This window comes from Nannospalax galili, unplaced genomic scaffold (genome assembly GCF_000622305.1).
Source record: "Nannospalax galili isolate Female #2095 unplaced genomic scaffold, S.galili_v1.0 scaffold543, whole genome shotgun sequence".
NCBI lineage: Eukaryota > Metazoa > Chordata > Mammalia > Rodentia > Spalacidae > Nannospalax > Nannospalax galili.
In genome coordinates this window covers 4311311-4333940 of record NW_008352270.1, presented here as the reverse complement: position 1 = coordinate 4333940, position 22630 = coordinate 4311311, and the positions used below count along the sequence as shown (strand labels likewise).

Sequence of the window (22630 nt, the reverse complement as noted above, 5' to 3'; positions counted from 1 at the left end):
GCACAGACCTATAGATGAATGGCACAGCCATATGAATCAGGATTGCAGGGGATGTCCTACCTGGGCCATGTAGTATTGTTGGCCTAAATCTTTCCATCTTCCTGCCTGTCTCCTGGGTGTTGGGTTTATAGGCATGTGTTGCCATGCTTAGCTTGTTTTGATTTTAATCTCAGCAAATATAGACTGAGGTTGTATGTTATTTTCTATTAAAATGACACTGTTCCAAGATCAAATATATTAAAATATTACCAGGTAAGAACTTGTACTAGACAGTGATCTTTGTTTTGTTTTGTTTTTTTAATCTTTCTGAGACAGAGTCTCCCTGTAGCTTCAACTGGTCTGGAACTTGCAATCTCACTATATAGACCAGGCTGGCCTTGAACTCACAGCGCTCTACCTGCCTCTTCTTCCCAAATGCTGGGATTAAGGCATGTGCCACCATGCCTGGCTAAAAGGCGTTTTTAAAAGCTTATAAAATTTTTGAGACTGCGGGTGTCGGGGGAGCTGGAGAGATGGCACCTTTGTTAAGAACATTTGCTGTTCTTCCAGAAGACCCAGGTTTGATTCCCAGCATCCACACGGCAGCTAACAACTGTCCATAACTCTAGTTCCAAGAGATTTGATGCCCTCTTCTGGCCTTCTGGTCTTTGCATGACACAGTGCACTTACATACATTCAGGTAGTACACACATACACATAAAATAAAATAACAAAATATTAAAAAGAAATCTGAGACTGGGTTTTTGGGGTGTTGGGGAGCATACCCTCCAGATCTAAGCTATTCCTTAGGTTCATTCATATGTTCTTTCTAAAATCTGCTAATCACTTAATATGTGGAGAGAGGACCCAAGTTGTACTTTGCAAATGACCTTCCTGACCATTGTGCTTTCCTACTCTTCATTCATTTCACTAAATCCCATGCAATTTAAAATAAATGATAATTTTCCAAAATCAAACAATTGATATGTATCATCAGTTGGCAATCATGGCCAATTGGGAGCTCACTGGGAGGCCAGCATCTAATTGATTTCACATAAATGCATCTCTTCAACATTCTGCTGTTTCAGCTCATTAATTATTTCATTTGGCTCCTTATGGTGAACCCAGAAAGACTAGGATGTGTCTACTGAATGGGTTAGTTAGCTCTACTGATCATCCTCCATCAGTCACATTTCCTGACTTTTTCTGAAAAGTCTTGATTTCATAAATTCTTATCATTATCATTGTATCTCACAAATCAGCAATCAAAACGTCCTGCAAATTTCAATATTTTATTGGCCAAAGTCATCATCTTGTCAGAAAGAAACAAAATCTCTTTTCCTAACCAAGTTTTTTCATTAAATTGTAATATATGGTTACCACAGAACTGTAGCTCCAGTAGCCAGTGGAGCCTTCTGGATGAAAGGCAAGTTTGTAAGAGAAGGTGATTGTTATTATTAGCAGGAATCATCAACATGGGCTTTTAAAAAATGCATGGAAATAGAACTATTGGTTAAAAATATATTATGTATCTGCCTCCTAAGGACGCCTGTGTGCGTGTGTGTGTGTGTGTGTGTGTGTGTGAGTGTGTGTACGTATGTGTGTGCCTGCATGTGGAGGCCAGAGGTCAACCTCAGGAAATAAGCTGTTCACCTTGTATTTTGAGATAGGTTCTCTATAGGGGACCTGGGGCTCATGCTCACTGATTTGACGAGTCTGACTGTCCGTAAGCTACAGATTTCTGCCTGTCTCAGCCTCCCCCACACATATATGTTCTGTCATGCTCAGATTTTTACATGGGTTCTGGGATTGAACTCAGGTCCTCATTCTTACAGCAAGCACTTGACAGTTGAGCTCTCTTTCCCTAACCTGTTTTGATTTCCATCCTGAAACTCCCATTTTGTCTTTCCTGCATCTTACCAGGATGTAGTTCATCTTTGTTTCTGTTCCCTTCTGTGTCTTTGCTGCCAAACCTTGTACAAAACAAAGAGTCAGTAAATGACTCTAGAAGGGACACAGATCCCACTAGGCACAATGTTTGCTGTTGAATTGGACCTGCCTGCCATGAGCTAGTTTCATGGTATAGTTCACTTAAAGCTGTGCTGTAATAAATGAACAGGCTTCTTTTTGGTTATACTTCCTACTTATCTGTCATTCATGGTCTCCTTGAGCACTTTTCAGACTCTGTTTAGTAATAACACTCATAGCGGACTCTTCCCCCTACAATCAAACTACTTTCTTTAAAAGAGAAATATAATGGGCTTGAGACAGACTTCAGTTGACAGAGAATTTGCCTGGCATGCATGAAGGCCTGGTTTGAGCCCCAGCATAGTATGAACCAGGTGCGGAGGCTTACCTCTCTAGTGCCAGCACTTGGGGGTTTGGGCTGGGAGAAGCACTTGGTTACATTGCAAGTTCAAGGCCAGACTAGGCTACATGAGCTCCTATCTCATAAAATAAACAACACCCACAACTGTAATAAAGAAAATGCAGGAAATTTGGGATGTTTCTTATGGAAAAAGAACATGGGCTGGTGGTGTGGCTGTGTATTAGGGCACTTCTCTGGTGTACACAAGGCCCTGGGCTTCATTTTCAGCACCCTTAAACAAACAAAATGGAACACAGACAGAGACAGCTTATTAGGGAGCAGATTATGAAAACACTCACAGGGTAAAGGACTAAATCCTAAAACACATTCTTGATTCCACAGTTGGAAAAACAGGTGACATATGCCATGCTAATCTTGAATTACCACAGATGATTGACAATGTGTTTTCCCTTTCCCTTTTTGAACATAAGTTCCCATAATCATCTTACCCCTTCCTCAACATAACATGTTTGGAGTATGTATTGGGGACATATAAACAGACTTTTAAGCTCATATATTTCCAAATCAAGAGAAACCCATGTGGGGATCCAGAGCTGGGGCAGATGAAGAGATTCAAGCAGTGAACCTTTCATGTCATGGATTCAACCACATTTGGGGAAAAGGGAGGGAATATATTTTGCATGTTGAAGATATATGAATTGCTGTGGTCAGAAAGTTGGCTGCCACCTACCATTTCCAAAGATGGCTGCTAATAGCGCTATTCAGTCCAGTTCCTAGATGCTTCGCCACCCAACTTGGACATGTGACTTATTTCAACCAATGAAATGCAGCAGACGCAACACACTAGCATGCCAGAGCCTAGGCTTAACAAGCCATTGAGCTTTTTCCCTCCTAGGATCCAACCACTGTGCAAAGAGCCCACGTGTCAGCGTATAGAATTATGAGAGGGACCCAGGGAACAACCAGCCACTTCCATACATTTCAGCCACTTCTGCTGAGATACCACATGTGATCTACCTTGGATTCTCTGGCCCCAGGTAATCTACCCCCATCACTACATGGATCAGAGACCTTGCTGCCAAACTTCGTACAAAACCACGAGTCAGTAAATGACAGTTATTTTCTAATGCACTAAATTGGGGACAATAGATTATGCGAAAATAAATCGCAGAACCACTTGCTTAAATGGTAGAAGTGAAAATGTACAGATCATGACATACATTTAGTTGTTTCATTAAATTCTTCTACAGTGTGACCTTTGTGGGTTTTGCTTGTCTTTACATATTTTCTGATAACTGTTGACTTTAAAAAGATATTTTATTTATATTTTTATTTTATGTATATGAGTGTACTGCCTACATGTATGTAAGTGCACCCATGTGATGCAATGCCTGAGGAGGTCACAAGAAGACTATCAGATTCTCCTAGAACTGGAGTTATGGACGGTTGTTAGCTGCCATATGCTGGGAATGGAACCTGGGTCCTCTGCAAGAGCAGTCAGTGTTCATAGCTGCTGAGTCATCTCTCCAGCCCCATAACTCTTGACTTTTAAATAGTCAAAATAGTATAGAAATGAATAACAGATTTCAAAGCAGCAATAAATACTGATTACAGGCATCTACCAACACATTTTGTATACAAAGCAACAAAACTGATTTGACTTGACCCATAGGACTATTTAAATAGGCCAATGGTTATACACATGGATAAGATAGCTCAAATGGAAACCATCATGTTGTACCAATATAAGGAAAAATACATTTAAAATCATCAGGATCTTTTCTTTTTTACATTCGGAGTATTTAATTTAGAAATTGTCTCTCTCTCTCTCTTAATCACCAAAATATGACAAAGTCAAGAATATATAACTATCCTTGGAAGCTTGACTTCAGTATTTTAAAAAGTTAGCTCAGATGCCTGAAGGTAAATTTTTTTTAAATTTATTCATTATTTTTATGTATATGTGTGTATATTGTCTACATGTAGGTAAGTGCACCTGTGTCATGCAATGCCCAAGGAGGACAGAGGAGGCTGTCGGATCCCTTGGGACTGGAGATATGGACAGTTGTTAGCTGCCATGTGGGTGCTGGGAGTCGAACCCAGGTCTTCTGTTAAGAACAGCCAGTGTTCTTAACTGCTGAGCCATCTCTCCAGCCCCTGAAGGTGAATTTTATAACACAGTTTGACCAAATATGCATCTCAGAAGGCAGATCATTAGTTATGTAAGCATGCATATTGCATAAAGCAGAATTCTAGGCCATGCTGTTAGAAGGTGCTAGGACATGAATGGCTTCCCTGAAGTCATGCTGCATGGCATCCCTGTATGGAGAGTCTGTTGTAGGCAAAGCTAAAACATAACTTTGCTCTGAAAAACTGGGGCACTTGCAGGAGCTGAGTGATACATGATTAACAACAATACATCCACAACTCAGGGACATCCACACACTCTGGGTGAGGGTAGACTTTAAAAAGTGAACTAAGCTGGTCTTTTACAGGGTAAGGACAGTAAGGAGTGTCTAATTACATAAAATCATCATATCCATAGAGGATGCAGCTTACCTGACATGCTGATGGATGGGTGTGGTTAAGATCCCAATGGGAAGACACTATGTCAACAGACTTTTTGGCCATGTTGAGTAAATTCATCCAGCCTTGGAAAAGTGGTAAGTGAAATGGCGCGTTTTCTGAATAGTTAAGGCCTTCAGGAATATTTTCCACCAGGGCAATTCTTAGAAAAGATTTTGAAAAACAAACAAACAGAAGCTAGTCAAATTTTGCCATTGATCTTTCTTGGTGCATTCATATAAAAACATCTAGAAAATATTCTTTAATCTTTCTGATTTTTTTTTCATAATTTGTTTTCCTATCAAAGGCTTCTTGCATTTCCTCTACCCTAACCTAAGGTGTTTGAAAATTTATACTGTTTTTCCATAGTTAGCCTCTGTATTTCAGAAAAATCCAGTATATATCACTAATGTTGAATTTTAAATTAGCCTTGAAAAAAATATCAGGGTTTCCTACATAAGCATTTTCTTCTAGTAACATACTCTTAATTTTCCCCCTGGAACAATGATATAGTTTTTTATAATAATTGTATATTCTTATATGCAATACTACTTTCTGCAAGCTTCTTGAGACTATGAATTAATTTTTCATATCTGCAGTGTCTAGAACATATTGGAATTCAATACATGCAATCACTGCAGCTTAGCGCTTCTATTGGGCTTTCCAGCCCAAGAAGAAAAGTAATATTGGGAAGAAAGTTATAAAAACTGCTGGGTTCAGGGATTTATTAAAGTCAGAGATAAAGAATTTGCAAAAGGATGGTAATAATCAAGACCTAAATAAAGTAAAGCCAACAGTCTCCTAGTAATTTTTCTCCTTTTGTACTCAATACAATGAAATCACATCTGTGGTGAGACCTTCTCTTTGGTTTTGTGCCTAAGTCTACCCTTCCCACTTCTGACTTAGGTAACACATAGATTCTTAATTAAGGAATTTACTAAATGTATATTCTCCTGCAAAGGAGAAATCCCAAAGCTCATAAAGACACCCATTAAGTGCTTCCAGAAAAGGGATCAGTTTTATTCATCGTCAAATGCCCTGAGACATGCACAATCAGGGACTGGAATGTAGCTCAGGGGTAGATCATATTAGCATGCATGAGACCATGGGTTTGATCTTTAGCAATACACACACACACACACACACACACACACACACACACACACACCTTCACTACACAATTGAAACTCAATAAATGCTTAGAAAATGAATTTTAGATTTCAACCCAGAATTTAGCATTTCTTAATGAAATTATTAACCGATACTCTTTTGAGACTTCATTTAGCCAGATTAGAAATATAAAAATACTGCTAAAAATGGACTTGTATAATGGATAAATCTAGAATATTAAAGCTAGAATGAGATTTGGGTATGTAGCCTAAAGACAAACAGTGTTGGAGTATAATCATACCAGTATTACCTATAAACTCGCTCGATATTTGTTGCTTCCTTAAAAGGAGAGGCCAAGCAAATCACAGTATGCAATACAGAAACAAAACAACTGTGAAAGATCTCCTTGATCCTCAGGAACTTATAATCTAGTGGGAGAGATGATCTCATACACACTGATTCAAACAGGAAATAGACTCTAGTAAGCATTAAAACAAGAACATGAAGTTTGACTGCAACATGGGTAGAAAGAAAATTAATTCTAGTTAGGGACATCTGTAATGGGAGGAAACTGGACCTGAAATGAATCTGTGAGACAGGGTATTTTTAAAAATATTTTCTTTATTATTTTTATTTTATGTGTGTGCACGTATTGCCTGCATGTAGGTAAGTGTACCTGTGTCGTGCGATGCCTGCAAAAAACAGAAGAGGTTGTTGGATCCCCTGGAACTGGAATTACGGACTGTTGTTAGCTGCTGTGTGGGTGCTGGGATTTGAACCTGGGTCTTCTGCAAGAACAGTCAGTGTTCTTAACCTCTGAGCCGCCATCTCTCTAGCCCCCAAGACAGGGTGTTTTTTTGATGAGTAAACCAGAAGTCAAAGATATTATGGGTAGAGAGCAAAGTGTGTGCATCTGCACATTTGTGGTTTGGTGAGTGACATAGGAGGGAACAGTAGCCGCTTATCAAGTGGAGAAAAGGCAGCCTCCAGGAGCTAACACTGTGGAAGGCTGTGCACACAGTGGAGGAGTCTGGACTAGGTTTCAACAGCCAAATATGCTTCAGAGGGGGTAACTCTGGCAGCACGCCTGAAGATGATGACGAGGGAGAGATGGGAAGTTAGAAGATGACAAGTCAGTGGAGGTTAAAGGGGTTGGAATAATTCTGGAAAGAAATGTACGAATTTTGAATTAGGTCAGTGGGAACAAGAGGCATGCAGTGGATATTTATGAAGTCAAATCTTAAAGATGCTATGTTATTATGGGTATGAGGGACAGGTAAAAGAGGAGCAGACAGACAAGATGAACTCTGATTTCCTGCAGAGATACAAACTGCCTCACCTGTCTAGAACCACCTCCAATGGTGTTCTTACAGGAACTTGTCCTCTCCTCCAAACCATTTGCCATCCACATTTGTATTACTCTTCTGAAAGAGTAAATATAAGCATTTTCCCCAGTTTAACTCTTTATGGGCTCCCCACTGGCCTTAGGGTGCTGCCACTCCCTCTCCACACTGAGGATGGCACAGGTCTCCACTCTGCCTCTTGGTGGTTTCACGGGACTCAGATGCCTTCTCTGAGGCATCTTTTCCTTTGTCCCTGCTCTTGTCTCTGGACTCTGGCACTTTAAGTATATCTCCACAATCCCAATTGCTGATCTATGAAGCTGGAATTTTTACATTTTTATTTTCCTTAATCTCTAATTAAAGTCCAGCATTCCATTTGTTTATGAATACAAGAAATAAATAAAAATAATGCTGGTAGACTCTGTTGTTTGGGCTCCATTGAGAATTTTCTCTTTTTTTTCTGGAACAAGATGGTGCCATGCCTACTACTCTATCCAGTCTGAGGATAAGGATTGTGCATGGTGAATGAACTCCCACATTTTACAGAAAGCCCAGGGTTTCCAAGGGGGCCTGCTGCAGTCTCCACAGTCTCCATGTTGAAATCTTTCAGTCTTTTCAAGTTCAGGGCTGACAGTTGTGAATATGGGGAAAACTGCCATGTCTACACCTTTAATAATATGGAACCTTATTTGTCATAGTCAATGGAAAAAAAACCAAATACTATAAATTCACTAACAATAGACCACTGCAGTCTATAAACTTCCCAAAAGTAGTTTGTCCCAAATTCTCTCCAAAAAATATTATCCTGACAACATGGCAATCTTAGATGATTTGTAAAGATTTTTAAGTGAAGGTATTTAACCTACAACTTTAGGATATGAAAACTGCACCATGTTTCAATCTCTCATCCAGAAAAATAAGACAGAATTGTTGGCAGACTTAGTCAGTAGATGAAATCACATGCACCTGAGACGTTGACAATGAAGTTTAGTTCTTTGAAAACACCTATTTTTAATACAACGGAAAATAACTTAGATTTGAAAAAGTTCATGATTCTGTGAAAACCAATACTGTCTGTAATTTAAATATTTTAGTTATTTATTTTTATGTGTGAGTGGTTTGCCTAAATTTATGTAAATACAAAATGTGTATATAATGTCTGAGGAGGCCAGAAGAGGGCAGCAGATCCATCGGAACTGGAGTTACGGCTATTTGGTAGCCACTATGCCAATGTTGGGAACTGAACTTGGGTCTTCTTTAAGAGCAGCCAGTGTGCTCTTAACCATTAAACCATCTCTCCGTCTCCTTAAATATATTTTCAACATGTTTATACATAAGTGTGTGTGTGTCTGTGTGAGTGCATACCATGTGTGTGCAGATGCCCCATCATGGCCGGGATCTCCTAAATCTGGAGTTACAGTTGCTTGTTAATCAGCCAGCATGGATTCTGGGTACTGAACCTGGATCCTCTGAAAGATCAGCAAGTGCTCCTAACTGCTGAGCCATCTTTCCAGCCCCTTAAATATATTTTTAATGTTTTATATTTTAGTACCTGTGGATTTATAGGCATTAATTATATTGCTGATAATTTTCATGAATTATTTTATGAAATGTTTTAAAAGCAGGATTAGGAAAAGTTGTTTCTACTTAATTAGAAGTTTTGTTCATAATACCGTTATATTGCATTTGAAATGCATCTGAAAGATAAATATGATTACGGCATCTGAGAGATAAATGATTACGGAACAAAAAGCTACTACTGTGTTGGTAACAGCTGGAACAGAGTTGTTAACAAGACAGGGCCCCTGAAAATAGGAACAAATTACATTACAACACAACAAATGGAAGAAGAGCTGAGCTGACTACCAAAAGAATGCTCACTTAGGACATAGCCTAGAAATCCAGTCCTGAATTCCATGCTGCGTATGGCTTCATGCCTATCAAAGTGACGATTTCCAACTTGAAATGTGATCTTGCATTTGACTTTGGAACTGGTCCTTTTATGAGCCAATGATAGCCCTCAAGACATGTTAGACCTAGCTAGATTTGGGAATCTGACAGAACAAAGGGAACACGACGATCCCATTTATAAACCACTGGGCTCTGATTCTGATTCTACACAATTTTTTTTAACTTTTAAAAAAAACCAAACCCTTTGTTGAGAATTTCATACATGCATATAAGATGTTTTGATCAAATCCATGCCCACTCCCTGCCCTCCAACGTCTCCCATATCTCTCTATCACTTTTTTTTGCTTTGCTTTATTTATTTTTATGGGCCTTTGGGCTACTCTAACATTGCCCCCTATGAAGAAGTATCCCTAAAATCTTTTAAGGATTAGATACAAGCTCCCAAATACTTTTGACATTTTTTGGACTTTGGAACAGAGTATGTTGCTAACAGGCCCAAGGACATTTTGACTTTTAGCGAAGAAACTGGCAACTTTTCTTTGAGGTCTTTTTACCCTAACTGCCTAGCCAATTCCTACCTCCTATTCTTATCACACCATCTTCTGAAGAGGTTATCCAAATTGCTGATAGGGAATAGGGACACAGACTGCTCTGGCTTCTTCCATGCTGAACAGGGACGCAGGGTGAGGCAATTGGAGTACCCCTTCAGTGGGTCTATCTAAAAGACTCCCAAATTGCATAACTCTTATCTCTAAGGGGGAAAAGAAAGTCCTTGAATCGTGAATAGGAGACATGAAGGAGAAGTAAAGGCAAGAGTAATTAGCGTTACAAATTCTAGACAGGAAACTAGTAAAAAGTCAGAACAGGGCACTTTTCCAAATGTTCGTATGAGAGTCCATTGGAATTCCTTGACAGGGACTTCCAAAATCATCCCTTTATTGGGTTCTTCCTCATTTTTCTGTTGTCTTCCAAAGCTGGACTCTACAGTGATGGATTCAGGATTTGCTTTCAGGTATTTTGATAGCTGTTGGAGTGGTTAGAATCAGTGTCAGTTCCCTCTCAAAGGCTTCTAGATGGGGGTCTCCCTTAGCTACAGGTGGGCACTACAGTATTGGAGACCAAGATTTGAAGTCTTACATCTGAACAGCACTTTTTGGATAGGAACAAAATCATCAATGAGAAATAATTCTCTAAATAACTTTTCATATAGACTTAAGCCTAATGTCTGGGAAGTGTAATCCCTTGAACTCAAAAAAATATACTGATGACTTTACTCTTTGATGACTATACTTTCTTTTTGGGTGTTTAAGACCATACAGTTGGCCCAAATAAATCAATTTATTTTTACTCCTCAGGTCATTAGAGGATCTGTTCCTCAGGGGTCACATGGGCTTTGGAGGAGCTCCTGGCTCCTTTCTTTTACCAGTTCCATCTCTGTGAAGATAAGTCAAAGGTCCTGCTCAATGATGTCTCATGTCTGGATTCACTTGGAAGCATGAATGAGGTGTTTCCTCTGAGTTGACCCTTCTCTTTGTAGACTGGACACTGGTTCAAGTCCATCTTGTGGGGTCTCCATGGCGATCCTGAACAAGAGGACAGGTGACTCATCACAGTTACAGGACACTTTGAGAGATGTTCCATAGTCCCCTGGAACTTAGTTGACCTTGGAGGGCAAGGGACAAAAACTGTCCTTTAACTCCCTTTGACCACATTATTCTAGGCCTCAAACTAAGGCTGTTAAACATCCAATAAGGTTAGTTCCACCAGTCTGTTAGTTTTAATTATCATGTGCTATGCAGATTAAGGCTTAGGTAAAAAACTAAGTATGATTCTACACATTTTTTTTAGTGTCCAAATTGTCAGCCATGTGTACCCCAGGTTACATTTTAATACTGGGTACAAAGTTTGGCTTTGTACTGGCAATATTGTACACAAGTAAAATGTACCATCAGATTCAGAATTATAGTAGGTTTCTGGGCTGCAAGTTTTGAATAGAATATTTCCAGCAAAAACTGTAGCTTAACAAGGAGTTCCATTTGCAGCAGTAGTGAGGGAACTAAAGTTGTAACAACTTTATAGCTCCCCAGGGGGTGGTGATGCCCACCTGTAATCCCAGCACTCCAGAGGCAGAAGCAGAAGGACTGCTAGTTCAAGGCCAGACAGGGCTAAGGAACAAGACCTTGTCTCAAAACAAAACAAAATAAAAACAAACCACCAGAGTGATAGAGAGTGAACTGGAGGGATGGCTCAGTGGGTAAAGGTCTTGCTGCCAAGACTGATCATTCCAAATCCCAGGCCCCATATCGTGGAAGGAGAGAACCAACTATTGCAAGTTGACCTCTGACCTACAAAGAGCATGTGGCATGCATGTGCCCCATACACCCCCTCCTAACACACACTAAATAAAATGTAATAAAAATTAAAAACCAAAACCAAATAAAATGGAAAAGCAAGAAGACATTGGAGACAAAACCAACCAACCAAATAAATAAATAAATATGCCAGCTTTGAAAGTTGCAGAGCAGGAAACAGGAAGTGACAAGAGTCTAGATTTGGCACCTATTCTCTTGTTTCTTGAAATACTGGGGATTGAACCCAGGTCTTCAACATAGTAAGCAAAGGCTCTACTGGCTGTACCGGCTCTATCATTGAGCTGTATCCTAGCCTGGGACCTATTCTTGTTCCACAGACATACCATCAAAAGCTGTCTCTTGGTCAGCTTCTAGAGATCTTATAACAGACCCAAATCAACAATCATCAATCAATCAATCAATCAGTCAGTCAGGCAATTAACCTACTGAAATAAAGAAGCTACAAAAGAACCTGGAAGCAACTGAAGAGACATTCCGAAAGGGACAGCCCTGCTCTAGGCTGGAAGACTTGAACTTGGGTTAAGATTCAGAACTGGGTAAAAATTCACAGTAAAAAGTAAATTGATTACCAGAAATCAATGCAAGGATCTTTTATTAAATACTTGATGTACACAGAATATCCACATGCCCATTAATAATCATCTGCAGTTGTAACCATCCAATATTCTTCATATGTATCACATTGTTTGTGTCTATTACCATCTACATCCTAGATCTTATATCACACCAGTCCATGTAATGAAAAGAGATGCATTATTTCAGCTAAGCTTGATGCGTTAAAAGATAAACTTGGCTGGGCATGGTGGCGCACTCCTGTAGTCCCAGCACTTGGGAGGCAGAGGCAGGCGGATCTCTGTGAGTTCAAGGCCAGCCTGGTCCACATAGTGAGTTCCAGGACAGCTGGGGCCACAGGGAGACCCTGCTAGCAGAAAAAAAAAAAAAAAGATAAACTTTAGTGGAGGACTGTATTCCTCATATAAATGAATAAAGATATTTTAAATTTAAAAGAGCCCAGCATGATGGTACATGTCTGTAATCCCTGTACTCAGGATGTTGAGGCAGGAAGATCATAAATTTGAGGCTAGCCTATGCTATATAGTGAGGATCAAATCCCCCATCGTCTCCAAAAAAAAGAAAGGAAAAAAAATTTTTAGAAAGAGAACACTTTATACCTCAATAGTCATTGTCAACAACTCTGAAGTTGTCTTTGCTGCTCGGAAAGTGTGGGAATGCTTAGATCTTATTTTGTGAATATGTGATTTAAGATACACAGTTCTACATAATACTTGTTTCTTAAAGATGTTCTGATAGCTCCATTTCAACAGTCTCAGTTTCCCTCACAATCCTTTGTACTTTAACATGCATCTGACAGAACTATTCCAAGAAAGATCCACGGATGTCATCAGCTTGCCACAGAGTCCAAGGTGAGGGGAGGGTTAAGAAGCCCTCTTTAGATTGATGGGGAATCTCTGAACTCCTTCTACTTCACACAGCTAGCTTTTATTTCCTTAGTGACCAAGGTCTTGGCAATGGATGAGATTTCCAAGGGAGGTTTTTCAAGACAACTGGGTCAAAGCCAAATGTGGGAAATGCCTAATTATTTCTGATTGGGAGTGAAACTGGAGCAAGTGAAAGACAGGAGGGACGTACAGGAGAGAGAGAAGGGAGAGAGACAGGAGGGACGTACAGGAGAGAGGAGAAGGGAGAGAGACAGGAGGGACGTACAGGAGACAGGAGAAGGGAGAGAGACAGGAGGGAGGTACGGGGAGAGGAGAGAGAGAGAGACAGGAGGGACGTACGGGGAGAAGAGAGAGAGAGACAGGAGGGACGTACAGGAGAGGAGAGAGAGAGAGAGAGAGACAGGAGGGTCGTACGGGGAGAAGAGAGAGAGAGACAGGAGGGACGTACAGGAGACAGGAGAAGGGAGAGAGACAGGAGGGACGTACGGGGAGAGGAGAGAGAGAGAGAGACAGGAGGGACGCACAGGAGAGGAGAGAGAGAGAGAGAGAGACAGGAGGGTCGTATAGGAGAGGGGAGAGAGAGAGACAGGAAGGACGTACAGGGGAGAAGAGAGAAGGGAGAGAGACAGGAGGGACGTACAGGAGAGGAGAAGGGAGAGAGGAAAATTCTTGGGAAGCTCTGGAAAATAAACTTTTCTTTTTTACTATGTGGTAGTTTAAATGAAAATGTCCCTCCCACCCCCACCTTACAGGCTTCAAGTATTTGGACTTTTTAATCCTCAGTTGGTGGCACAGTTTTGGGAAGTTTTAGGACATGCGGCCTTGCTGGAGGAAGCATATCACTGTAGGTGGGCTTTAAGAATTCTTAAACCTTGCTGAATTTCCTGGCTTTCTCTGTTTCCTGTGCTTGCCTGAAGATGTGATTGCTCAGCCTTCTGCTCCGACCACCTCCTTTTGACCACCTCCTTCAGGCGTGCCTCCCCACCATTATGGACCCTGACTCCTGGAACTGTAAACTCAAACTCTTCCTTCTTTAAGTTCCCTTGGTCATGGTGTCTTTATCACAGCAACAGAAAAGTGACTAATACAAGCTTTTAACAAACATTGGAACTGGAGAGCTGATTAAGAGCACTGGCTGCTCTTGCAGAGGGCCCAGGTTTTATTCCTAGCACCAACCTGGTGGCTAACAACTGTCTGCAACTCAAGTTCCAGGGGAATCCAGTGCCCTCTTCTGACCTCCTTGGACATCGCACAACACAGGTGCACTTACATACATGTAGACAATTGACTCATACATAAAATTAAAAAAAAAATTAAATATCTTAAAAACAAATATCAAAATAAATTTGAATTGGTAGTAAAAATAGAGATAGATGTCTGGGGACCAGAGTTTGGTTTGGTAATGAATTCCTGGGAATGAGCCCACAATAGTCAAGCAACTCCTCCATTTGGTCCTGTGGCTTCACCTGAAGATCTTGGTTGTACCCTCTATGACTGCATTTGCTCACTGGGCTCTTTTAGAAAAGGTCCCTAGAAATCAGCTTTGAAATAACTTGATGCATTGCTGTGACCTGTCATTTTATTTCCTTTAACAGCTAACAGCTGGCTACTCCCCAGGGGCACAATCTAATTAGTATATGTGCAGGACTCATTTGCATGGCATTACAACCCTGCTATAGTCTTCTGCTGCAAGGAAAGAAAAGGAATAGGCAGATCTCATTAAAATTCACCTTTGGGTAACTCCCTGTGATGCCTGCCCCCTCTCTAGAGCTCGCCCCAGGCCACTGCACTTTCTGACAGAAAATAACAAGGAGGAAAGCTGAGCATACAGGGACATGATGCTGCCCTAATCCTCTTATGTCTCCCCCCATGGTACTTTAAAATAGACTGTGGATTATTTGAACTGTGGGATTCCAGGGAGCTAGGTGGACTAGATTAAGAAAAATCTCTTTTAACTTAATAGATTTTAAAAAATAGAATTATGCTATTAATAGTTTGTATTTATTCTCCAAATGCACTGCAATCATTAATATTTTTGCTTTAACCTAGTAATAGTACTAGCCCTAGAAAATTTTTGCGCTTTCCTGTAACAAGCTAGTTTTTAAAAAAATGGAATCCAAAGTTGCTAGCTCTAAAAGGTGCTTTAAGTGTTAATGTGTGCATTGCTGTTTTCTTGAGAAAGGAACTTATTGACTAAGTTAGCCTTGAACTTCCTTTCCATCCTCCTGCCTTAACATCCCAAGTACTGAGATTACAAGGTGTGGACCGCCACGCTTGGTTCTGAAAGTCATTTCTCTAAATAACCAAATCACAGTACCAGAGTCCTCCAGCAAAGCCTTACTTTACTTTCAAAGTAGTGTCCATGACATTAATATGTGACAAGCTCTCAGGCTACTTTCTTTGTTCACTATTACTGGATTTAGATTTGCTCAATTTTTGCCTCATGATTAGATTTTCCACAAGAACATAACATAGTAATGTCTTTCTAAGCATGTCACAGGATATTGGTTGGTCCCGCGGCTAGTGGCATTTTGTTCATGTGGTTTGGGGAGTATCTGTCAGATTTCTCCATTTAACCAGGACCTTTCTCTCTTCTATAATTAATGATTTGTGCACAGATAGCTCAGTGGCAAAATTACCTTGCTCTGCAATATTTCATTTGGAGATTTAATACATTTCTGCTTATTATTCTTGAATCTACTTCTTACTATGCTGATGTAGATTGGTAGGTTTTTTATCACCTGTGTTATCATTTGTTAGTTGGTACTCTTGTAAGACCACCTTCCACATTTTAAAACATTGATTTCATTTTATTAGTATGATCTCTTGTATTCATTTTAAATTCAAAGTGTTATATTCTCCTTAACTATTGTACTTATTGCCAATGGAAGCCCCAGGAGTTGCATTTATCTTAGGCCTTTTGGATACACATTTTTCTTTCTTTACCTTTCTTTTGGAAATGGAGATTCACCATGTAGCTCATGCTTGGACTTATAAACCTCCTTCCTTAATTTCCAAAGTCCATGGTGCTAGGATTGTAGGGATGAGCAAGTACACCAGACTTCAATTCTTTTTTTTTTGAGACAGGGTCTCCCTGTAGCCCCAGCTGTCCTAGAACTTGCTATGTAGACCGGGCTGGCCTCAAACTCACAGAGATCTGCCTGCCTCTGCCTCTCAAGTGCTGGGATTATAGGTGTGCACCACATTTTTGATGCTTTCTTTTTCTTACCAGGTACCTCATTTTTGTCAACTTTTAAACTGATTTCATTTGTGGTTTTCTTTGTTATCATTATATTTTTAGTTTTTGAGACAGGTTCTCACTAAGTAGCCCAGGCTGGCCTCCAACTCAGGATCCTCCAGCCTCAGCCTTCTAAGTGTTGGGCTACCACTCTCTGTTCAAAACGGCTTCAAAGGCAGCCGCTGCAAGGAACACGGGGTGAGCTTGAGTTGGCCAGAGCAGATCCATTTCATTTATCTAAATGACTCAGGCAGATGAAAACCTAGAGTTGTTTTAAGAGAAGAAGAACAACAGGAGTTTTGACAGGCACTATGGCAGTAATGTATTATTGGAGCTATTATCCTCTGCGTATGGAAGCATAAAAGTACTTCTGAGAACATTATCATAGACCATCATCAAAAAGTAATCCTGTGGATCAGGAATGATCTTCGCTCTGAAGATGAAGAGGGAAAGGACCCCACAACCAGATGTAATCTAGGCATCAAGAAAACTACACAGCCAGGATTTTTCCCCTCAGCACTGTTTCTGTGCATTTGATGACAATATGGTTGGTGCTTAGTGTTAACTCAAGAAGTTTGCCCAAAGCACAGTATGAGTCCATGGAGGGAGTAAGCAGAGCAGACTGATGCTGGAGGGCAGGGGCCACTGCCTTCACAGAGAGGTCAGCTTGGCTAAGACCCTGATCCCGCCCAAGAAGAGGGAAAGGACGGTGTAAGTAGGTAGCTTCTTCCCTGGGGCTCCTTTGCTCTCTGTGTCACCCTGTCAGTCCACATCATCCAAGAAATCTACAGGGACAGGAAGACACAGTTATTGTTCTTGGCTTAGTATTTCTAAATATTGAAGCAAAAGGGAAATGAAGACTTGTAGAAATATAGGACAAAAAGCACAGCAGGAGACCTGTCGGAAGAGCCTTCAGGGCTGGAGATGCAGCTCAGTGGTACATGTGTGTCTAGCATGTGTGAGATGCTGGGTTCAATCCTAGCACAGGAGGAGAAGGAAGAGGAGAAGAAGGTGGAGGAGGAGGATGAGGAGGATGAGGATGAGGAGGATGAGGAGGAGGAGGAGAAAGAGGAGAAAGAGGAGAAGGAGCAGGAGGAAGAGGAGGAGCAGGAAGAAGAGGATGAAGAGGAGGAGGAAGAGGAAGAGCAGGAGGAGGAGGAACAGAGAGAGGAGAAGGAGGATGAACAGGACCAGGAGGAACAGGGTTGGGGGGTGGGAGGAAGAGCCTAGGGCCAAGATGAAATGTTGGGGACTTAATTGCTAAAGACAGAGACAAGTAAGATGTGAAATATTTTCCAGGTAATGGCAGCCAAACTTTACTTGTGAGAACATAAAGGAGGTTGGACCATGTATAGACTCCATTTCTATCTGGACTTACTTATTTTAAAGTAAACTCTCAACTAACAAATTTCGGATTAAAATTGTATCCTACTTAAAGCATAGTGAAATTCCTATTTACTTGAGGATCAGTTATTTCTAGTATCTGTTTTCAAAGTAAGGGCCAGGAAAAAGATAAAGCGCCTGACTCAGGTCGTTAACACCAACTTTTTTTTCCTTTGTACACTAAGGATGGAACTTGGGACCTTGTATATGCTACCAGTGAGCCACATGCCTACCTTAACGCCAACTTTTACCCAGTAGCTAGGACGCAATTAAGCTTTGTCCTACCACTACTCAAAGGTGGTATTCTTTTCCAAAGTAGTTTACATCGCTTTTTCTCTTTCTTTCTTTCCTTTTTCCCCTATGTTGAATCTCAGCAATTCCTAGAATTTGAAACTAACCTAATAAACCACATTATTTTGTCTAATTCTTCCCTGCCCAGGATCAAGATCTAGCTGTGTCACAGTAACTTATACCCAGGTGATATTGAACAAATGAACAGCTGACTGCTGGCCTCCGTTGAGGCTAACACCTTGTTTGGGTCAATTCTCTATGTCTTGAGAAGACTGCAAAACCTTGGGAAAACCTGGCTCTGGGAAGACAGCTGAGGAAAAGAGGATTTTTCTCTCTCAGTGAGGTTGTACATAGCTGGCACTTCTTAGAACACAAAAGTGCCAGCTTTTGAAAAGCAGAAGTGTGAACTCAGTGAGCAAATGATGGGAGAAAACTGGAAGTCATGAGAGCATAGGTTCCTTCCCTGGGGACTGTTGCCGCTCGGTACAGATAATTTTAGTTGCTGAATTCCATGTTCTCCAGGTCCAACAAACATCATTTGGTCAGAGATTTAAAACAGTCCTTTCAAAATGTGCCTTTTCACAGCCTGGGTGGCTTAGGAGTCTTCAGAGTTGACATGTAGGAGAGGATAGGTCAACTTTGTAATGACTGAATTTGACCAGATGATCAATTCTACAGGTTGATTCCCTTCTAGACTTCGAAGAGTTGGAAGCATATAAGCTTACATGCAAATACTTTCCTAAATGCTCTAAATGTATTTCTATCAACTTTCTATGTATGAAGAATTTTAGCTATCAAATCTAAATTTGAATGTAATTCAAGGTTATTTCATTTAATTTTTTAAACAAAAAATTAACTTTAAAGGGTTTTGTTTCAACAAATTGCTTTGTTGAATGATTTCATAAAACAAATATTTCCTCTCCTCTTTTGTATTTGAGACACAGTCTCTGGTGCAGTCTGGCTTCGCTATGTAGCTGAAGATGACCTTCTGATTCTGCCTCCTTCTCCCACCTGCAGAATGCTGGGATTACAGGCCTATACTACCACACCCATAAACAGACTAAAAAATAATAGTACAAATAATTGTGATTTAGTTCAATTTTTTTTTCAGATTCAAGGAAACTTCTTCATGAGTAGGAAGCCTTACATTCATAGGTTAAATGAATTTGAATGCTACAGATGGTCATCAGTATAAAGCAAACCCACTCTATGTGCCCAAGTTCTCTAGCTTAGGGTCAACTACTGTCACTACTGCAACTGAAGGTATCTTCTGCACACACACTCATGAACTTTCTGTGTTTCCATCTTTCAAAGCATGGAGGATAATTCATTAAGATACCCGTTTCCTGCATTTATTCAATTGGAAGAAGACAAAGCCTCAGGAGAGGTTTGTTTGGGGTTACACAGAGGCCGCCCACAGCACAGCTATCTCTTGTTTCCTGCTTTGTGGTCCCAAATCCTGAGCTATTGGAGAGATGACGCAAAGTGTTTCTGAGTAGAAGGGGATAGAGGGACGCCTCCCCGAAACAGTGGGATGGAGAGGAGAAAGTTGCCATGCCTGGAAGGGAAGGGGGTCTCCAGCCTTGCAAGCCTCAAAAGACTCTTACCACCAGCACCCAGGATAGCACCAGAGAGGACAAACTCTCCCAAGTTGTGTGCGGTGAACATGGAGACAGGACCTTGGGCCCTAGTTTTATGGGTCCCAGGACTGAAGGGACATGAAACTGTATGGATGGGTTCGAGTCTTGGGTAAACATACTTAGCCCAAGGATTCCAGTGATTGATGCTCAGAAGCATCTAGGATTTTGAAGAGCTTTGGGCATTCAATGCTGAGACTAAATCCCTACCGTCCACCAGCCTGGCATGTCACTAAAGAGTTGTGGTTCAATGCAGGTTGATTTAAAGCTGATTTTTAAAAAGGTTGGAATTTCCAGTGAATGGAATTTGGGGAGCTGAGATTCATAGCTGCGACACAAATGTGGTCCTTGGTCAGTCAGGTAAGGTGATCCTGAGTCTCTGCTCCAGCCTGCTAAGCTATGATCAAGGAACACCTTGTGATAGGCACACAGAGAACATCCTGTAATAACAGCTAGCTCATTCTGGCAGGGATCTGAGGCCAAGCTGTGATGTTCTGGAAAAAAATGGTATTCTCTAGCCAGTGTTACTTAAAAAAAAAAGAAAGAAAAGAAAACATAATTTACTCCTGTAGGTCTGGACAAAAGAGCATTTACTCCTCTAAGATAAAGAAAAGATAATACACAAATTAAATTCACCATTTTATTAAGAGAGGGTGTCTCCCTATATTGCTCAGGATGGCTTTGCATTCTTGGGTCTAAGTGCCCTTCCTGCCAGAGCCTCAAGAGTAGCTGGGACAACAGGTGTCTGCCACTATCCCCAGCAAAATTCATTACTTTCCCCCATACAACTTTTACTACCAAGAGCCATTATATGGAAAAGATTATAAAAATCATTTTGTTCTGGTTTTCGAGATAGGGTCTTACTGTACAGCCCAAATGACCCTGAAATCTCAAGACTCCTGTCTCAGTTCCTGAGGGCTGAAATTATAGGTACCACCCTGCCTAGTGGAAATATGATTTTTTAAAATAAAATATGCATATGCTTATGCATACAAACAATTTTTAGGTCCAGGATGCAAAGTTCACCAGGAAATCCAGGTGAAACTTAACTCATCCCATAAAATCCTTAATAGGGCATTAACACACCAACTCCCTTGCCAGGAAGTGGCATTTTCCATTAGCTTTTTGATAGGGAAATTATATTAAGCTTCTCAGAGGATGGATCAAAGGAGCTAAGGTTGTGTGTCTTGGGCTGAACTGCTATTTGTTCATTATCAGTGTATAGGGTAAAGCTTTGTCTGATGGCTTATTTGTTCTGCTGAGAGATTTAAATGTTACTGGAAAGGAAGCCTCCAGGTACCAACAGTACTTCTGGTCTGGACACAGAATATTAAGTTGGATTCTCATATGTTTTAACTTCTTAGTTGCATGCAGCATGTGAGTAGTGGCACAAGCTTATGGTGTATATAACTGATCTGTATCTGTTAAAAGATGTGGCCTCTCAACTTAGAAAATGAACAAAGTGGTGAACATTAGGAAATACTGAAAAATGTACATAAATACCAATATAGGTGCTTATTTTTATTTTATTTTTTAAAGATTTATTTACTCTTATTTTATGTATATGAGTGTTTTGTCTGCATTTGTGTATGTGCACCATGTGTGTACCTGTGGAGACCAGAACAGGGCTTTGGATCCCTTGGAACTGGAGTTATTATAGACCTTGTGAGCCACCATGTGGGTGCTGGGAACCAAACCTGGGTCCTCTTCAGGAGGTAAGTGCTCTTAATCACTGAGCCATCTCTCCAGCCCTGACATATATTTTTAAATATAAAAATGAAAACAGCAATTATTGTGATGATTGTGATGATGATGATGATGATGGTGATGGTGATGATGGTGATTGGGTATGTACATGCATCAGGGGACATAATCACATCATCCTGTGACACACAAGTATTAGCTATTCCACTGTAATGATTTTTTCTCTTTATCAACTCACCTAAAAACATGAAAGTTGTATAGAATAACAAAGTAGCAGGCAATGTTTTCCCACATCTATAAACTTTGTAATGCTTAAGTCAGGCTAAACTTATCTATCTTCTCAAGCATTCAACATTTCTTTATAGTGAATATGTTCAGACTCCTGTCTTCTGTCTTCTTGAAATCTATAGTTCATAACTGTGACCTGCAGGGATCCTGCTGTGATAGCACACAACAGAACTTCTCACTCTCGCTTAACTATAACTTGGTACCCACTGATTAGCCTTTCCCCAGCCCTCTGTTCCCATGCTCTCTCCAAGGTCGAGTAATCACTACTCTGTTCTCTTATGAAATCAATCCTTTTTAGATTCCATGTGAGTGAGATCATGTGGTCCTTGTCCTTCTGTTCCTGCTTACTCCACTTAACCAAAGGGTCTCCAGATACGTCCAAATTGTTGCAAGCGACAGGACTATATTTTTTTGTGGCTGAATAGTACCCCACTGTGTGCTTGTATCACATTTTCATTATCTATTCATCAACTGATAGACAGGCTGTTTCCATGTCTTGGCTATTTTGCAGTTTTTAAAATAAATGAAAGGTAAATGAAATCAAGAATGTCTCTTAAACTACTGGTCTAGTTCCCTTTGGCCATACAGATACTGGATCATGGGAGAGCTCAAATTTCAGTTAAGGAGGTGAGGACAATGGAACTTGGGCAATAGCACAAGATGAGGAGCAAAGCCCCAGTTAGTAGCAGAACCAGTTTTCAAGTCTTGCCTGTCTGGCACCAAAATCTACCCTATTTAAGGCTACAGTCTGGAATTCCTCTTTGTTGTTTGCAACATGAAAAACCAGTCAGCAGGGGCTGAGCAAGAGCAACTGTTGGCATTAGCCCAGACAGACGGAGCCATGCTGTGCCACTGTTTTTCTTTTGCCATGTAATAAAACACATCTGAATTCCTCTTTGTTGTTTGCAACATGAAAAACCAGTCAGCAGGGGCTGAGCGAGAGCAACTGTTGGCATTAGCCCAGAAGACGGAGCCGTGCTGTGCCACTGTTTTTCTTTTGCCATGTAATAAAACACATCC

At 40.6% G+C, this 22630-nt stretch overlaps 1 protein-coding gene across 1 annotated transcript in view; it reads right to left on the bottom strand.

The window, feature by feature from the left end:
• Positions 1-22630, bottom strand: part of Pld5 (phospholipase D family member 5) — a 422154-nt gene that overhangs the window by 196133 nt on the left and 203391 nt on the right. The window contains exon 3 of the mRNA XM_008849173.2: positions 4868-5036. Coding sequence (XP_008847395.1) covers positions 4868-5036 — 169 coding nt within the window. The remainder of the gene's footprint in view (positions 1-4867; positions 5037-22630) is intronic.